This window comes from Macrobrachium rosenbergii, chromosome 50 (assembly GCF_040412425.1).
Source record: "Macrobrachium rosenbergii isolate ZJJX-2024 chromosome 50, ASM4041242v1, whole genome shotgun sequence".
NCBI classification, from domain to species: domain Eukaryota; kingdom Metazoa; phylum Arthropoda; class Malacostraca; order Decapoda; family Palaemonidae; genus Macrobrachium; species Macrobrachium rosenbergii.
Genome location: NC_089790.1, coordinates 12,390,369 through 12,411,288, shown reverse-complemented (window position 1 = coordinate 12,411,288; position 20,920 = coordinate 12,390,369). Strand labels below are relative to the sequence as shown.

Genomic DNA, 20,920 nt, shown 5'->3' with positions numbered 1-20,920 from the left:
TTGTATAAACTGCAAATTTTGGCATATAGAACTTAGTAGCAAGATCTGTAAAATGGCCACCACTTTCAAATCTTGCAATTTTTTAATATTTACTATTTTTCTGTTCTTGTTTTTGGTTTGCTGTTATCTCTAACAATCTTAGGCCCCATGGTGACTTATTTACACTAAGAATATAAAAATCACCGAAAAAACAGAAAGAAATTAGAGACACCTAAGGGTTCACTGACCACTTTCCCTTTGTTTAAGATGGGAAACAAAGACATGTGACACATTTCATCTCATGTATGTTCTAACTGGTCATGTTAGTTTGGCCAAACACCTTACACATAGTCCAAGAAGAGTGATTATTTTACTCAAAGTGTTTAAATACCAAACTGCATGAGTTGGGAGCTGTTCAAATGCTAAGGTACCCCATGTTCTTTAAGGATGAGATGCAAACCAGATTCTTCAGGCTCCAGAAGTGCTCCTTATTACGAAAGCTTCAAGCCTTTTGCTGTGCAAGACTAATTTCCTCAGTCATTACAATGTCTCATCCATGACATGGGACTTGTGCTTCCCTAGTCACTGTGAATGAGAAGTAGACCTTCAGTAATCATCAAATACCATGAAAGGAAGAGGTTTCTCTCAATGAGTAAGTAGTACCAAGGCTTTTATTTGGAAATGGAAATGATAGTAGTGGACCTAAACTATCTGATAGTTCTGGCAGTAGTGAAGTTTCTTACATTGTAGTTATGGATAAACCTGCCTTAGGTAACTTTTTGACTGCAGGTTTTATCTGAGACGATCATGAATCAGAGGAAATGATGGAGGAGATAGCAGATTTTTTAAGCATGTGAGGTGATGTGAATAAACAAAGAAAACCTGATACAATCTGTGAGTGGAATACCACTGAAGATCTGGTCAGTAATAACTGGTGCTCCAAAACTTTTACTGGAGATAATAAATTAACTTTTTCTACAGAATGACAAATCTATGTTTGATTTTGTGAGATTTTCCTAGATGAAATTTTTGGCCAAGGGCAAGCATCCAAGGTTTGTAATGAAAATTTTCAAACTGAATAACAAAAATGGTGTTGCTTTAGTCCATGCTTTGAGAGGTATCACGTTGAAATGTCTTACTAATAAAAGCTACAAAATTTAGTATGTGAATAATTACCTACACATCATTTGTATATTTTACACTCTACTATAATAAAATATTATAACACGATAATACATAGTACAATATAATACTAAAAAAGTAATTAAAATACCAAAGTATGAATATAAAAGGGAGAATATTAGTCAGTTTCATGACCAGCAGGACACTGACGTCATCACTAGTGGAGATAACATGCTCACAGGGAAAAGGTTAACAAAGGACTGGGGAATCCCATCTGTTAGACAATCAAGCAGCAAGCTTGATAAAGGCGGTCATATAACTTATTTGAGCCTTAAAGCAGTGTTTATGGCCCTGAAACCTTTAAAGCAACATGTGTCAGGCATGACATGTACTGTAACGTCTGACAAAACTACAACAGTAGCATGCCTCAATGCCCTGCACAGAAACCTATTTGTTGTTTCTCAAGGAGAATCAAGGGTTAATAGTATTGGCCATGAAGGGTTTACCATAGATTTTCTGTTACAAAGATTTTTAAAAATCAAGGTAATGACCTACCAGCCTCTAAAGACTTACTCTCAAAGATAAGTTCCCAGGAGGGCCTTTAAGCCTCTGAAATGAGATCTTTCACTAGTTTTAAGGATCCTGACAAGGGCCCCATACAAACCCTTACGACAAGCCTCAATGATAACCTTGCATTGAAAGCAGTCTTGCAATTGACAGGTGTGTTTTCATGGTAAGTCAGTGAACTTTAAGCACTTTCTGTTCAATTTACATAAAAGGTTTTGATCCCAATTGGCTTTTCCTTCAATGCTGAGTTTGTAGCGAAAACTTAAGATAAACACGGTGTTCATACCCCATAACTAAAAACGCAAACTTGAAATGGTTCAGGAAAGTAATAATTAGAGCATATGAGTATGAGCCAATTAGCAAAGTGTCACAAGGAAAAATTGCTGCTCATGAGATAAAAGTCTTATTCTCACCAGTGGTTGATATTTTCCTCTTTCAGATATGGCTTGTTAAGCGAGTATTTTAACAAATGTTATGGCTACCATTTTTTTTCCACATTAAAAACTAAATTTACTTGTATTTTAGAAAAAAATTATTATTTTCTGACATCCCTAAGAATAGTATCCCTAACTACAGGTAGACCCTGACTATGTCACAAGTGTCCCTTCGCGACCTGAAGGTAACACAAAAGCAACCAATCAAAGGGGCTGCAAATAGTACTCATAAAAAGTTATATTTCATAGAACATCAAACTGTAAAGCTCTTTCTGACTGGAAGTCTTTAAAATTTGTGATTTTATAGAGTACTGTATCTACAGATTCTCTGGTTTCACTGATAAAAGTTATGAAAACACACAACACATTATGAGAAAGCATGCATTATGCATTACTAGATTTAAATATTCTGTGTCATCTCCAGACTTGATAAGTGCCATTAATCAATGAGAAAAAAGTTGGGAAAAGATACAAAGCTGAGATATCTCAGCCTCTATGTCATCACTCCCACCATAATGGAATAGGCTCTCAGCAGGTCCAAACACTTAGTCAACTATTCAGTCATCTACTCATCTGTTGCATTCAAACTGGCACTGGATGAGTCAAGACACCTTAACCACGCCGAGTTTTCCTTCTGTTTTTAGCTGTTTGTCGCATCTGTTCTGTCCTTAGATGGACCCAGAACATCTAGGAATTATTTAGTTTTCAAGTTGTCTTGATGTCTAATCCAGATCTCATCTAGTGTGTTGGCCCCAATTTGGCTACCTCCTCAGTTCTCCAAACAAGTTCCTGGCATGGTCTACTTAAATTATTAAATGATGTCAAAGTCACTGTGTCTCCAAGTAGCAAGAAGACTGAATGTTCATTAAAAGCTTTAACCCACTAAATGGCACAAAGTCAAGGTCTGCATGACCTCATATTTTTGTATGCCTGTGGTCTCTTTTTTCATGTGTATATCTAAAGTGATATGTTTGATCACTTTAATAAATTTAATATTACTCTGTTCCTGCTATTTTCCTTCTTTCTCTAATTTACTGCTCTTTCCTTCTTTTGTTTACAATTTCCTGTTTTCCTCCCTACTACATACGTCTTATGCCTATGGAAGATGTCCCTATTTGAGAGGTCACTTGGTTCCCTAACAGAAGGCAGCATGTCTGAAGCTGGAAGTTCCACTCAGGATAATTGCTATCCAACCAACTCATGCAGTATGTTAGAGCAGACCCACGAAGTTAACACACTTACTTGCACTGCCTTCTAAAGTGAATGGATGAAGAAAGAACAGCAGATACTTGCCTCTATCATCAAAGCTCTGATATCCTTCAGGATAGCCCTTGAAGGAGTCAGGGTCAGTAACCTGAAACAGGGATTTACTAGGAAGGAATTTAATGACTCCGACATAAAGTTGATGGGGGTGAGGGGATCCCAAACGCTTATCCTCTGCTTTCTTGTCTGTATACATAACAACCTCTGTGAACCTCTCATTACCAAAACTATAATCTCTTTCCTGCACTCCATCCATCTTGACAGACACCTCTGAGACAGGCCATATAGTAATTATTAATACTAATAATTATTATCACAACTAAGTAAATACATAATAATAATACATGCAAATAAAATAAATTAAATAAACAGAGTAATAAGGTTATTTCTCTTTCAAAAGCATATATCAAACTATGACACACAACTAAAGTAATATATTACAATATTTCTAGATGTAAAACAACTAGCTACTAACAGTATTAGAAAAACAATAAGCTTACATAGCTACACTCTAAAACTACCAAGGAGCTTGATCAAGCAAAATGAAAATATCCAAAATATTCTTATGTAAAACATAAAAGCTAATCTTTTAATCTATCTTACATATGCCCCAAGTTGTGGCTTTCAAACGTCATAAAATTCATGTCTTATCTAACTGACAGAAGAAGAATGCTCTACCTGGATCCTCAGGTACCCACCTATCAATCACCTTCCTAACTTTTGATGTAATCTCAAAATGTGAATCAGAAGTCCCTATAACTGGAATGACAGAAGATTTTCTCAAACATCTTAATTTGTCAACATTTGAAAGTATTCAAGGAAGAATCTATGTGTTAATTTCAAGTAGAGCAGACTTACACAACACAATGTCATTACAGTACTTACAAATGAGATGATCAACACTAACAATATCTGCAATAGCTTCAGCACTTCTTTATTGTTGTAACGGTAATAAATATGCTGTTCATTTGCAAATTTCCAGTGAAGTTTAAGATTAAAACTCGCTAGAAAAAGAATATTGTACAAGTCAATCAAATGCCATTCAAAACATGTCACTATGAAGATTTGAGCTATTGGACAGGATTAGACCAGTCAACATCCCACAAGTCCTCATCCTTCAAGTAGTACCACTACAAGAGTTATGCAAGAAGAGGTGTTCAGTACTGTATACTGACTTTTAAATGAAATGCTGGTGCCCCCTGCCCAAAAAAAGTCTCATCTTGACTGAATAATGAAGTTTTACTCCCCAATTTTTCTTTAAAATTTACTGTTAAGAGAGCACCTCATTTACAAAGTCAGTCATCAAGGATACTGTACACCTGAATAAGATTGTTACCATAGGTGAAGTGCACTAGTAGTTTTAGAAGATCATCAAGTTACTGTAGCCTGAATAAGATTGTTACAGCACTGCTGTAGTTGAAGAATTTAAATTTAAGGTTCTGATAATTTAAATAATATCCTCATATCCTCATTTACCTTTTTTTTTTTGTTGCCAACATCTGGTGATGTAAGCAAGAGGAAGGAGTTGTTATGGAGAGAAAGGAAATAAATATAAAATGTGTTCAGCACCGCTGTAGTGATAATTTAAATTTAAGGTTCTGGTAACTTACTATAACATCCTCATTTACCTTTTTTTGTTATTGTCAACATCTGGTGATGTGAGCAAGAGGGAAGGAGTTGTTATGGAGGGAATGGAAATAAATATAAAATGATAGTACAGAGACTCCTCTACATACACAAATTGTAACATATTTAAATTCAGAGTTCCATAAGGGTTCATAAAATACCCATATATACAATTTATTTTTATACAAAAATGAAATGCAACTTGAGCTGCTAAAAAGGCAAGGCAGCACACAACTCCCCAGCTCTCTGCCAGAGTACTCATGGAGAAGAGATTGCATGCTTCTTTTTAGAAAATAATTTTACAAGGACTTGAAACAAGAAGAAATGGACACCATTGTACATGGAGTGGATGATTATTGTTGAAATATTGTACTGACAGTTCCCTTACTTATTTACTTTTTATCACTCGTCCTTACTTTTTTGTTTAGTGATTTAAAGTTCATATGGATGTAATACCATACGAGGTGTGATCATAATGCATCAGGACTGTTGCTATATTAAAGGAGCTAAAATATGCAGAATGAGGCCACTTAGCACAGATTGACCTTGACCCCTACTGTGCATGCAAACTAAGTTTTCCACGTCCTAGCTCACTTCTTTGCATCAGTGCTTGGAAAGAATGCGTGTAGTGTGTGGTTGTCACACTGACTATGATGGAGAAAGGTGAGCAGAGATTCTGCATCAAATTTTGCTAAAAGCTTGGCGATACCTGTGCACAGACCTATGCAAAGTTGCAAAAAGTGTATGGAGAGAAGTGTATGAGATGCATCCAAATGTACGAGTAGTTCAGACATTTTCAAGATGGCTGACAAAACGTTGATAGTGATGAATGTTCTGGAAGATCCGCAACCAACAGAACTGAAAAACATCATTTTCTTCAACTACAAAGGAATTGTTCATCATGAGTATGGTCCACCTGGTCAGACAGTAAACAAGGAGTACTACTGTAATGTGTTGCAGCATTTGCAGGATGTTATTTGCTGGAAAAGGCCAGAATTGCATACATCTGGTGAGTGGCAATTGTACCATGACAACGTGCCTGCCCATTTAGTGCAGCATGCACAGCAGTTTTTGGCCAAGCACAACATCCCCACCCCCAGGTCCAACAGCCACCGTGTTCCCCAGATCTTGCCCCTTGTGACTTTTTCCTCTTTCCAAAAATCAAATCCCACTTGAAAGAAGAAGATTTCAGGGAGTCGAGGAGATCCAAGTGAACGCGATGAGGCAGGTGCTTATTATCCCAGAAAATGAGTTCCAGGAATGCTTCCAACAATGGAAACAGTGCTGGATAAAGTGTGTGGCTTTTGAAGGGAACTGCTTCCAGGGAAATTAAATGCTAAAATGGTATGTGTTGTAGTTTTCTTTTTACAGCACCAGTACTAATACTTTATGATCACATCTCATATTCATTTACTGAAACAAAAGTGAAAAATTATGGGAAAAAATAAAGAATTATCTCATGAAAAAGATCATGGTTGGATAGCCGAAAATGGCACCTCTACAGAGAAGAAACAAGCATGAAAATTCTGGACAAAGCTGCTATCAGTGCTGCAGACTCAAAAAGTGAGGCACAAAGAAATTGACGGGTGCCTGCAGATTGAAGTAAGCTACTGAATGAGTCTGAGGACATTTGAAGGCCACAAATATTGGTTTATATATGACTGATGGTTTGTGATGACACAACCGCTAAAACATAAAAAAAAATTCCATTTGTATAAAATCTTCCCAGAAGATAAGGTATGTCACAAGTATTTTAAAAATGGCAAAATCCATGATTTGTGCACAACATATTTCCCTTTACATATTCTAATAAAGTGTATTGAAAATATCCATCTTGCAATGAGCAAACACTGACATTATAAGACGAAAAAAATCACTACAATGTAGCAACTTCACCCATTACAAAATTAAGAGCTCATGCATACCAAATTGTGGACTCAACATATGCATCTCCATAATACTTAAGCTGTGGCAGCAATGGCTTTTGTGAAGTAGCAAGACAGAGTAGAGGATGACTCATGACTTTCTTTTACTTATTAAGGACTCATATCTCAGTTAACACTCACTGTATCAGAAAGTATAGCGCAAGTATATTAAGATTTGTATTTTGTATGGACATATCAGTTTTAAAATCCATAGCTACTAGCCTGCTCAATCGATCTAAATTTCATGTACTGTTAATCATCAGTGCCTAATTAAAAGTTCTTATACATATACCATAATTAATATTTCCAATGAAGTACTTCATCTAACTTCACTCTAGTTCTCACTACATTGTACTTTAGGGTAAAACTGCTATAATCTACATTTACACAATCAGGATTAAATATTCCTCACTTTAATTTAACCATGAACAGTTTCCATCTATTTGGATTATTTAAACTACTGTAGCTAAATTTTTTGCGTACACCACTTGGAAATATTTATAAAATAATTTGGCAGATTATGATTTAAGTGTAAATAAGGATACTGTTTTGCAAAAATTATAATACAGGCAGTCCCCACTTACCGGCAGCATCGGTTAATGGCGTTTCGGTGTTACGGCAGTTGGCTAGCAACGTCGTTAACCGGATTTTCAGTGCCAGTAAGCAATTTTTGGCACCGGTAAGTGGTTTATTGACGCTGATAAACAGTTTATCAGCGTCAGTACCGGTTTATCGGCGCTGACAACCAGTTATTGGCCCCAATAACCAGTTAACAGCACTGTTAAGCAGCTTGTTGGCGCTATTATTGGCAATTTTCGGTTAGCGGCGCTCTGCTGGGAACGGAACCCGCAGCTGACTGGGGACTGCCTGTACTGCAGTCTGCTTTATTAAAAATACTGGCTACTGTTGTACAATAAATACATTACGGTGCTCATAATCAGCACATTTTGTGGTCATAAAATTATCAAGATGCTTCAGTCCCTCCTAAATAACAGCAGTTACTGGTAGTACTGTATATGAATGGCCAAATCAAGTGGTCTCATATAAGTAGAAATTCTTTATGTATCTAAAGCATGCTGCATGGTTGTTCCCAGATTTTTTTTCTTTTTTGCTAATTATCTTTCTTTTCACTTTTAATTTTTTATAATGACTCTGACACTTAGATGATGATTGTGCTTAGTGTTTCACTACTGAAGCTCTGATACCAAGGTGGATATCATTTACATGCTTAGATATAACAAAAAGACATATGTTATCAAAAAAGCTTATGTGTCAGACGAGAAGACCAATCCTCCGCCAACATAAAGCAGTCTCCCACTTCTCAAGCATACTTAGGCATCCAACTACACTTCCATGGGAAAGTCTCCCAGGAGATTTCCACCATTTTCTTGTTACCACTTGACACACCCTCAAATGTCTGTCGCCAGCGCTCCTATATTACTTTCCCGATGATAGGGAAATGACTCCTATATGGCAAAGGAGTTGCCTCAGGGCAATATTGAACACTGCTCTCTTGGTTAGATCACTGGCTTTCTTTTTACCTACTACACCCACATGTGCATATAGTCAGCAAAAATTCACTTGCCAACCTCTACAGCTCAACAGAAACACCCATTCTAAAATGTTTCAAATAAGTGGATGCTTGGGGTTAAAGGTTCCCAACACATTCAATGTACTCCTTGAATCACTATAAAATAAAATAGCTTTCATATCAAGGTAAAAGATTTTGATAACATTAGAATGCCATAAAACTCAGTTTGGATGGTTTGGATGGCAGCCACTATTTGAAAGGCACACACAAGTTTTGCTAATAGAACATTTTTTAAGTGTGGGTACATATAGCTCATGCAGTATCTAGGCCAGGCAGTACATAGGAATTCCGGCATCCTTAGTACTGGTAGTTCTGGCTTCCCTTGGCTTTCTTCCCACAGGCAGTCTTCATTCTGAGTTTTGTGACCTCAAAACCTGTCAGTGAACTAACAGCTCCCTGCCCTCCCCCACCCCAACACACACACACACACTAAAATAACAATGCATGTAAGGCTTCATATATATATATATGTCTGCCCTTGCAAAGAAATACAATTTCAGTATCATGTCACTACAACCTTTGCCTTTTTGTCCCTATCATGCTTCGCCATTACTGTATACAAGAGAGTTTTCTTAATCCCTGCTACAGTGATTTCTAGGTATCTCTAAAGAATCAAGGGATTCAGAGGGACGGTGTTCCATATTTTTACATCCAGAGAATGTATCAAGACGCAAGAAATCGGAAATGCTATCATACTCTGGCACAAGAGAATTACCTTACAGCACTATTAGCAATGACTGATGACAAACAGTATAGTTATAATGTGGGTCCCTCCTTTGATTTATATTCTTCATCTTGATGTTGATATAACTTTCATGGCATGTACGTAGATATCCCAAGCAGTTTTCAAGTTTTTATCTCAGTAATGCAACAAATAAATGAACTGACTTATACTAGGTCCTGGGGTAGTAATGGGGGCGGATGGTCCCTGCTTCGGGAGAGGTTCCCAGTTCTGTGATTTCTAAATTTTTTATCTATGACAAAGATGTTCCTGTCCCAACTATCTTTAAGTCACCAAAAAGGATAATTGCTATCCCCTATTACAAGAGTCATTTCTGGGAATAGCCTACAGCAGTACAGGCCTTTCAGCCCATGGCATTTCCTAGTAAGTCTGAACTGGAAGATAAATATACTAACTCAGATTACACAACTATAAACCTCCTCTAACTTCCTAAACATCATTGAATTTGATGCTTTAGGTCAATCTCAAGAAGCTTTTAGGTGGCTCCTACAGTTCTCAATTAGAAACTAGGGTTTATAGCAGCTTGGTCCTTACCCCCTAAATTGAGATTCTGGCTAGTCACAGATAATAGGTTTTTGTGAAAGAAATGCAAATTTTTAAAAATAAACTTTCATTTTTCTTCATTCAAACAAAGTACTTATAATGAAGGTTCCTGCCTCCCAACTTCCTGATTTCTCGTAACTCTTGGACTAAACAGCACAGAGAATGAGACTGTTTTCTACACAAAACATGGGACCCATCCACAGGTGAGCATTACTACCATCTGACTGCCACCTTTTATTCTTTGAAGGACTGAAGTGTCTTGCAAGTTTGTTACCACACAATGGGCTAATTATAAATAATGAGTTAGTATGGTAAAACTAATTGTTGTAGAGACTATATTATCTCAAGTCTCCAATTCTACACTATTTTTCAAGTCAAAAATAGAGATGTTTTATCTAATTATAGCCTACTGAATCAATCATCTAGGTGCTAAATGCTACACAAAAATCATTTTCTTATAACTACCACTCTACATCATCTGAGTGAACTAATACTTACTGCTGTTTGACCCTCTTGTGATCGTGCTTTTCTCAACCGACTTTTACATGCATCAAGGTCCAACCTGTCAGAATGAAAATGATCCAACCTCAAAAATGTTGACAAAATGCACATGCATGCAAAATTAATATTTATTTTATAATGCATATGTTCTCTTCACTTCTATCTAATAATATTTCTTTTCACCTTTTAATGATCTCCATGATCAGTAAGTCTTTATGGCCTTTCTAACAGTCTTTTGTCTACCACAGAACTCCCTTATCCTCATAGATCTGGACACTTTTTCATCTTTTTCCTCTTTAGAAATCAATCATGTAATCATTGTTGGTTAAAAAATTCTCAGATAAGATAACAACAATGCATGCAGCCAAACTTTAGTATACAATTTAGTATGTATTTGGTACTCTATTTCATCTGAAACTTTAAATATCAAGGCTAAAACAATAAAAATGACGTAAAAAGACAATAAAAGGTAAAAAATTTATCCAAAATATATACTCTATGTATTCATTTTTCATAGTGCCTGTTCAAAGAAACTGTGATACAATGATAAGAACAGAAATCAATAGAAAATTGGTCCCTAGTTGGAGAGACTTTATATATTCAATCTCTCTCTCTCTCTCTCTCTCTCTCTCTCTCTCTCTCTCTCTCATACTATAAATTTATTTCATCAAAAACCCCTTATTTCATATGTTGCCTTATTTCCACGGACAACCTAAAACCCAGGTATGCTGATTGGTACTGTTCAAGAGTGAAAGGTCCTACTGTGCATGCTCCTTGTACTCTTAGTGCTTTCAATTGATTTGAGTCCAGTATCATCACTTCTTCTGAGTCATCACTGCATAATTATTTCAATTCACTTATGCTGCCTTTCCCTTACAGGGTTACTGTGAGTATTTGTTTTACTCCACTCTATGTTTTTGCATTACTGGAATTTTCCTTTTCATTCACTTCTTCATTTCAACCTTTTTTAGTGAGATACAATTTCTTGTAACTGTTGCTGCTGTGTCGTGCAGTCTGTGCATTTGTAGTTATCCAAATTTCAACTGGGATTTCTCTGCTTTACAGATTTCATGATTATGATTTTCTGTGCACAGTAACTTGTAGTTCTCTGTTATTTTGTAATTTGATGACTTTGTAATATTGTGGTTATCCTTAAAAGTATTTTTGTATTAAGTGTTAGCTGATGGGAGTGGCTGTGTTGGCCTGGTGTTATTTAATTAAATTGTCTTTTCAGTGGTTTATCAGAAAATACTGGAACAGGTAAAGTCTCAGTATACTTGTCATGGACTGCCTGGCTGCGGTTTTAAATTGTTAATGTCTTTGCTTAACAAAGAACTTAATTTCTTGTGTTCATTTTGCCATGGTTAACAATGCTCTCCTCAGCTTACAATGGATCTTGCCCTCCTAAACTGGCAAGGGTGGGGTCTCAGTGGTGTATATAAAAGAAAACCCAACAAAGAGAAATAGAGCAATATGCAGTTTTAAAATAAATCAGTGAAACAGTGCAACACTCAAAGCAAATTTACTATTCCTTCCTTCCTTCCTTCATCTGTTCTTCCTGTTACCCTACTTTTCACTATACCAGTTATGGCCATTTAATCTTATCTTCATACAATGAAGAACTCCAGGGGAGGCATGCCCAAGCTGTTTCTCTCAACAGGACATTCCAGAATTAAAGTTTCAAGTGAAATTTCTTGTAAACTCAAGCAGGCTATTAAGGTACATGAGATAAGAGATGTGATTTTGTGTTGAGGACACAAACCCAAGGTAGCCAGGACTGATACATTTGTCGTTTGCCATCTGTTTTCTCCTAGCTCTTACCAGGGACAAGGAGGACCTTCAATTCTACCTAATTATGCCATTTGATCTCAGCTTCATAGGATGAAATACACCAGGGGAGGCATATCTAAGCTATTCCTCTCAATAGGGTGTCCCAGAGAGCAAGTTTCAAGCAAAATTTCTTGAAGACTCATGAAAGTTAATAAAGTAATAATATAATTTGCTTTCAATCAGTTTTAATGGCAAGCAATCCCTATAATGCAGGTGTGACTACTGGTGGTTGGATTCATACTCACTAAGTCAAGGATCACAGTAGTACTGGTAGCACCCAGTTGGAATTTTGTACATGGTAGGATCATAATCCTTTTAACTTTCCCTTCTCATTATGGTAACTCTTTATCTTAGTCCTTCTCATTATGCATCCTTTAAGGCACAGAGTTTCAATGTTACTACCCAGTATGTCTTACGTGATCATTAAGTCTACTGTTTTTGGATCACATAATTAATTCATAAATCCTGTTGCCCTTTTTTAATATCCACTCAAAATCAGTTGTTGACCTCGTTCCCAAGGTCTCCAAATAGATCCCACAGTGCCCAACCAGTTTGATATGGGGCATTCACCAAGTTGATTCTATTCCTCCTAAATGGGCTCACTACAAATGAGTTGCAAGATAACAAATTATTTTACTAAAATATAATTCACTTTTCTCACTACTTACAACACAAAGTTTCTGCCCCATGATGGCAAATTCTTGCAATTAATGGTTCAGCAAAACATGAAATGAGGCTACTGGAAAACTAAGACTCCATTGGCACATTATGATGAGTAACAAATTTCTTGCTTTGTCTGTTAATTAGAATTCTGGAAAGTCTGTAGTATTCCAAACAAAGGGTTTGCATAAAAAAATTTTGGTTTAATAAAATTAGATTTTTTATGCCAGGACCACCATTACAAAACCCAATGATTCCCTGCACTGACCAAGTTCCATCATGTGATTAATATAATATATGTAACCCTTTCCCCTGAAATCTAAGCATAACTGCCCGTAACTTACATATAAATATAATAAAAAAAAATTTTTAGGCACATGAAATGTTTGGAGCAAAAGGCAAATCTTCATTCTTACAAAACAGCAACAACCTCAAAAACATACCTTTTGGTTTCTAGTAACCGTTTTTCTCTAGTAATTGTCTTCATTTCTGTATCCAGGAACTTTCTCATGGGTTGAACATAGCCAGTGAAAGCATTGCTAATATATTCTCTTTCAACCAATCCAAGTCTCTGTTCAGCTCCACCAACTTTTAGTAATGCTGAGCCTACAAGATAAAACAAAGGAATTATGTTCCTTAAAAATTATTTTCCCACATTAAACATCATTATACAGAAAATACTTTTACATAGACTGTCACATCACATCAGTGACAAACCTGGCTTTGTCTTTCTACTATAAACTAATTTCAACACTTCATAGTGAACATATTATTACATAAATATTTCCTAATATGGATGGCTGAATGACTGATTTATACTCTACACTGGGATCATGATGAAGGTCATTGCTGCCAAAATATAACAAAATTTTAAAGAAATTTATATTCTTCCTAGGTATGCAAACCAGTCTTTTATACAGGGGTATCATCAGCATGAGCTAGTATGGTCTTTGAACCTGGTAACAGTGTGGTTAACTGGTGGTTATGCAAGTAATTGGGGAATAACCCTAACTCACTTTCCATCACTGTAATGATCTCGCTACTTCGAGACCAGCAGGTTCAAGACAAAAACAAGCAATTGGGCTGAAATGACTGACGAGAGGTGACAAACAAAGGAGGAAGGAGCACAACAAAACCAAAAAGTGACCTTAATATTAGTTTATTATTTACAATATTTACAAGTGAGTCAGGTCCAGAAGAGAAAAAACTTGAAATGACCAAAAAAAACAAGCAATAACAGGCAGCAACATACAGAGCTCATGTAATTAAATCATCAGTGATAATAAACAAAATGCCAACAGCAACATACAAAAAAACAAACAGGCAGCATAAAAAAAATAATATAAAGCAGTAAAACAAACACTGCAGGACAACAAAGACAGAGCCGACACAGCAACCATCTAGCCCTCAGAAACAGTCCTTCAACTCCAGGCGCCCATGGCAGAGTCGAGACGACAACCATCATGGTGAAAAATGCTCTCCGCTGCTCTGCTACCGAGACTTGCTGCTGCCCTGGACCTGACTTGCTGCCACCCTGGACCTAACTGATGAAGTCTGACATCATCCAACAGACGTCAACACGCCAGCAAGGGAAAAAAAAACAAATAAAGGAGGCAACAAAGGAACAACCGGCCAACGATTGTTCTCACAATCACTAACAATTTTTCCTTCAACCACAAGGACAAAACAGGGGGTTGTGATGGGATTATGATAAAAGGCACTGAACTGTATACCAAGGAAAAATTCAGTTGTCTTTAAAAATCTGTTATTTGTTCCTAGAGAAATACAAATTATTGCCTTTTGTATAGGATACTTACTCCTTAGGTAAGAGGTCATGTCTGACTATTGACTAAAGTTGAATCCTACCCAGAACTGTCATGCCCCTGGTCATGTATGCAAGCAGAGGATGCAGTGACTCAAGTAACCACTTCTCAGTCTGGCATATGAAATGAATGAGTGGTAGGCCTCTGTCTAGCTAGTATCAAGTAATGGGTCCAGAATCTAGCTCTACCGATGCCCCAATTCTTCTTAAAAGGGAGAGCCAAGAAGGAAGCATCTTAGGAACTATCCTAAGATTGGGTACTCAAAGTAGTTACCCGTATCTAGCTCAACCTAGCTGATACTTCAGCCTAGATGCTGTTCCAGAATGGAGGGAAGGAAGAGAGTCCAGCCACTGTGCACTCATGCCCTCAGACTTACACTAGGCAGAAGTAGTCAAACTACATAGCTGTGTCTAAACAGAGTTGGATTCTTACACCACTTGTTGAGCAGCACCTCAGGTCTCAAGAAGGTATCCAGGGACTTGTGGGCAACATCCCTCAGCTAGAATGAGGTAAAGGATGTCTACCTACACGAGACACCTGCCCTAATTATCCAAAAAACCAAAAAATTGTTCCAAAAGCTTAAGGATGGTCCCATGCCCTGACTACAGGCGGTCCCGACACACCTGCCCCTAAAAATTATCCAAAAAAAATCCAAAAATTGTTCCAAAAGCGATTAAACTGGATGGTCCCTTCAAATTATGATTATTCTGCCGTTTTGACCATCGGATGGGCTCTTGCACCAGTAAGCTCTGATGAATATATTTGAAAAGCGTCGCGAACGTCGTACAACTGCCTGTTGCACCAGTAAGCTCTTGCACAAGTAAGATGAGTGATGTCTTCCTCTGGGGAGTATAAGCTCAACAAGGAAGGGTGTTCCTAGACATCTACTTTTTAGGCTTGCCTTTACTAATGAAAAAGTGCTGACACAGTCCTTTCCAGGTAATATCTTACAGCTCACACCAGGCAGAAGCATCTCATCTACAAAGCCACCAACAAAGACTCTGCAGGAGGGGTCAAAAGAATTTGAGTCTCCCATCAGGAACTGACAAGTTCTGAGATTCACTGTGACCTCAGGAATAAAAGAGAAAGGGAGAGAGATATATCATCCCTCTAATGATCAGACAGATGCCAAAAAAACTCCTTGAATCCTTCACTGAGCATACACTAGCCAAAAGGCAGTCTGGCATAATTAGATTTAAGTATTAAAAAAATTTTATTTTTAAAATTTATATTCTTAAAACTAAAGTTACTTCTCTGACTACTGATTCTCACATAAGTAGAAGAGGTGGGAAATCAGCTAGGACAAAAAAAAAAAAAAAAAAAAAAAAATTTAATTATTCCAAAGGGACTTGGATTCCATAGGCAGGTACTGGCACCAAGTGAGGAATATTTTTTCAGGTCACGAGGTCCGTAAAATAATACTGGAGGTGCCTTGCATGGTATACCTCTCTCTACTGAAAGTAGGGCAATGGCCTTGTGTCTAGGTCAAGCAGAGCAACAAAGTAAATAAAGACCAAACAAAAGAATGAAGGCACACAAACCTATCCCATCATAAGTACCCTCATGCTCCCCTAACTTAACATATTCCTATTTAACTATAAAAGAAAAGAGTACAGCAACTCTAACAACTTAGGATACTGATATGACCTAATGAACTGAGGGACAGTAATGCTCTGCAAGATTCATATTACATTTTGATGCCCTACAAACAATGTGATGCAAAAAACAGAACTGCATCTCCATTGCCTGGAGTCTACTACCCTCTCCAATGCAAGATTCGTAAGAAAATTAAAAGTAGCTGCCACTGCTCTTACATCATGAAACTTTACCTAAAGCTATGATAAAAATGGGGTCCAAGTTAGAATGGGCATCTCTAACCATTTAATATAAGAAAATCAGGCTTCCTAGGGCTGCAGAACAAATACCTGACATTCTGCCTAAGGTCCTAGGTCCTTTCGGCTACAACAAAAGTGCCCAACTGGACACTGGGTTAACTCTTCTCCATCTGGTGCAAATGAAGACAGAAATTTCTCAAAAGCAGGTCTGAAAGTACCTAAGTTAGATTCTATCCTGCCAAATCTTATATCTTGAACAATTTGAGGAGCTTTAAGATGGAAGAACAGCTTGCAGGAGAGGAATTATCTGTCAATCAGAAGAGTGGGAAGAACAGCTATCTGATACTTCATGTACACCTGTATCACTCATGCCCTTATCTTCATTTCCTAAACCAGACTTAGTAGCATCTCTTTTTATCTGCTTTCTAATTTTATCTGCCTCTTTTCTTGCAAACCAAAATCCAAAAAATAAACTTTTGTTTCCACAGCCCTTTCTACCACGTCCTCACTCAATAATGAGTAGAGAAAAACTCAAAACAACATACGCTAAAACAAGCAGCTTGGCCTGAAGGGATGGCAGCACAGATGGCATAAAATGAATGATACTATTATTAATTTTTTATATACTGTTTCACACTTTGTCAGCCTACCACTGGCACAAGGAATTCAGCTACCATAATAGAAAGGCAAGTTTGATTGTAAAAATATCTGTAAATTTTAAAACAACTGAAATCCTTATTCATTCCAGATGAATAAACAGACGGGTAAAACCACAAAAAATACAAACACAGTACTGAATAATGAGCAATCAATTACATTTAAACTAATCCCTTTAAGAAAGTCATAACACACCATCACCTTGAAAATAACATACTTAAACCACTACAATAAACTAACTTACCATATGCAGTTCCTGGCCCAAAATCATTTCCAGCTTGAACCATGTCCAACCCTAAGTACTCTAGATTGCTAAGACGATTTGGACGGCGTTTTTCTATTTTTTCAAACAGCATATCTTCTACTCTGTTACCTGAAAGGCAAAAAAGATTCATGTACCAAATTAGGTTAACTCACCCGTAAAATTTAAACTGCACTGATTATGATCGTATCTTAAAAAGACATTACAGACCTGCAATACATATTGATAATTCTAGTATACTCTAAACATAGTGACAAACTCATAAGAGCTCACTTAAAAACTAACTCAATTTTTAGTAAAAACTTTAACTCATCAGGAAAAATAACATTACAGTATTGGAAATCTTAAAAATTCAGCTTCTAAAGTAAATTTTAACAAAGTTTTTTTTTTCAAAAGTTACCTTTTAACTTCATAAATAGTTTAAGTAATAAAAACTTGAAGTTTTGTTTCTATGGGAGTTTTCCCTTAGCCTCTTATGAAATTATCTCTTTTCATGGAAATTCTTCTGTCCTTTCCTTTATCGCTCAGGTTTCCACACTGATGGGAACCCAGAGGAATCTGAAAGAGCCATGGACAACCTCTACCTGTGAAGTTTGCCCCATTGAGATGCATTTATAAATCCTAGATATTTGGTTAGATGAAAAAATATTTGGTTAGATGAAAAAACAGTTCACAATGGACATTAAACAAGGTAATACATTTAATCATAACAGGCTTACCTGGGTTGGGGATCAGAACAGACTCTGCTCCTGTCACTAATTTTTCGGTCCATGTTCTGGCAGATTCTGCTTGCAAGGACAGAGATTCAAAATGGCCATCTAACTCTGTCTTCTCTGCATTCCCAAGTTTCTCTTCTGTGTACTGCAATATCATTGAAAGTGAAGAAAAAATAAATAAGCTCACTATCCAACAGATTTATAAAACAATTAATGCACAATAAATGAATGAGAAAAAATAATATAAATTTTCATTACACAATTTATTATTTGGATACTTACCTAATGTTAAAGATGCCTGATATCCCCTCGCCTATCAGCATGGAGATATTGGCTGATATCCCCTCACCTATCAGCATGGAGATATAAGCTATCTTCAACAGTAATAAGCCAAATAATAAGCCCATCCTCCATACTCAACAGATTTATAAAACAATTACTGTACGATATGTGAATGATAAATCTTAACACCTAAACATCATAAGATTTTACAAAATAAAATTTATTCCATAATACAAACCCATGAGCCCTATTTGCTTAACCTAGTAGTCACCATCTCCCTAGATTGCCTTGTGGAGTGCACAAAGTTTCAGTGATTGTTTGATGAAAACTGGATTCAACTTATTATATAGTGAATAACTGGTTAGGTTTGATTGACAGTCTTGGAAATTCCTTTAACATATTAAGCTTTACAGAGAAAGTTCTAATTTGATCTTGCTGTACATTGTTTATAGTATTCTGTTGTGCACTATTCTTATTACTAAAGGGTTTACAACTTCTGAAAGCAAAGTGTTTAATATTAAATCTATAGCATAATCTTGCTGGTTGGGAAATAAGACAACTGACTGAAACATCTTGGCTACTCCTATTCAGAAATTCCCTTTAGGCTATCATAAATATGATGGCCACCATAAATAGAATGATATGGAAATGAATGATAATGTTCTTAGGTAGGTTATTTCCTAGTTAGGTAGGGACTGGCTCAGAACTAAGTTGTGTAATGTAAATTTTGAAAATAAAAGTACTGTATTAGTAAATAAAGCCATAGGTTAAGTAGTGATTGTTTGATTTACTCCCCAAGGCTGCTGAACTGGACAGTTGCTCTTGCTTTGCACCCCTCAATATCATACACTGGCCCTAAGAGAAAACAAGTGTAAAATGCGCCGAAGTTTCTTTGTGCAATCGAGTTTTCTGTACAACCGCTACAGCGTATAATCAAGGCCACTGAAAACAGATCTATCTTTTGGTGGTTTCAGTATAATGCTGTATGAGCCGTGGCCCATGAAATTTTAACCATGGCCCAGTGGTTGCCTATCTTATATCATTGCCATAAGCACGATTATGGCTAACTTTAACCTTAAATAAAATAAAACTACCGAGGCTAGAGGGCTGCAATTTGGTATATTTGATGATTGGATGGTGGATGGTCAACATACCAACTTGCAACCCTCTAGCCTTAGTAGTTTTTAAGATCTGAGGGTGAACAGAAAAAGTGCAGATGGACAGACAAAGCCAGCAGAATAGTTTTCTTTTACAGGAAACTAAAAAACGATGACAATTCCACCTCCCGCTGAAGCAGACTCCTCCTAAAATGGCAATGGGTTGTTTTCCCATAAGAACAAACCTGAAGGTTTAGAACCCTTCAATGGGACTACATTCACAAATGCCATCAAGGATGGCAACCAAAGCTATCACTGAGTGTGATTCCATGCTATCATTGTGAGTAATTCAAGGCCTAAAAAAATTATCTGGTTTTACAACAGAGCAAAATTCACTTGCTAAACTACTCTGTAACTAAGAAATTTAACTGTGTTTGAAGCAATCTTTAATCAATCACTCTTCTTAAACTTCACATACATGCAACCTCACATATTTAGAAAAATCTGACTGAAGTGCTGTGGATCATCTCGAATAAGTTCAAAAGAGTACAGGTCAGTGTTCCACACCAACAGCTTTTCATAAATAGGATATTATTTCTGCACATCTGATGTCTCCATGAAACCCAACCAATGTGGGAATAGCCCAATTCCTAATGCATAATACTCATAACCCTTCCCTAGAAAAAGGTCATCAGGCATTTTTTCAGGCAAAGTCTAGGGGCCATTGTCTCCAAAGGCAAAGTAGACCACAGTGCTCTAGGTTAGGGTAGGCAGGTTAAGTTTCATAAACTACAATTTGAAACATTAGAAGGGTAAAGTGCCATGCTTCTCTGTTAGTCTACCACCTCCTTCAGAAAAAAATGTACATTTTTCTGCCTCCTATGAATTAAAATAAAATAAGTTAGTATATATGTTCTAATGAAGCCTCTTGCGCCAAGCAGTTTTGGAAGCGACAATGATTTCAAGTCCTGAATTGTAACTTATCATCTCCTTTTAATGTTCATTTCATACAAAAATATATAAAATGTTTCCTTTAAACAAGTAAAAGGTTCGTCTTGCTCTAGGCTATAATGAACCTATAGGCCAAATTCACTCATAGCCTACCTAACCTATGTGTCCATTTTGCATTATATTAGTATGACTCTACAGTAGCAACTGATACAGTATTCTGATGTTACGCTTAAATATAAATCTACGTTTGCGGGGTATGTGTAACCGTTACGATACAGCCCTGACGGTTCACATATACTAACGGTTCATAATATACCAGGAAAAATGATGATAAATAAGCTTAGGCTAGATAGTGTCAACTTTCCCTAAACTAACCACGCCCAGGAATACGGATCTAATTCCAAATTCTGCAATGCCATAAAAGCTCAATAAACCCTTTTCCAAATACCAAGATGTATTTTATATAAATAAAGATAAAAAAGAGCCACACGGAGGCGACGATAAGCTAATCGAC

General features: G+C 36.7%; 1 protein-coding gene across 5 annotated transcripts in view; it reads right to left on the bottom strand.

Annotated features, from left to right (window-relative positions):
• EndoB (endophilin-B) overlaps nt 1-20,920 on the bottom strand; it is a 76,741-nt gene that overhangs the window by 55,512 nt on the left and 309 nt on the right. For all 5 annotated transcript variants that reach the window (XM_067093828.1, XM_067093829.1, XM_067093830.1 and 2 more), the window contains exons 2-5: nt 18,080-18,221; nt 17,343-17,471; nt 13,227-13,389; nt 10,291-10,354 (exon numbers count right to left, since the gene is read on the bottom strand). In XM_067093828.1, the coding sequence (XP_066949929.1) occupies nt 10,291-10,354; nt 13,227-13,389; nt 17,343-17,471; nt 18,080-18,221 (498 nt within the window). The remainder of the gene's footprint in view (nt 1-10,290; nt 10,355-13,226; nt 13,390-17,342; nt 17,472-18,079; nt 18,222-20,920) is intronic.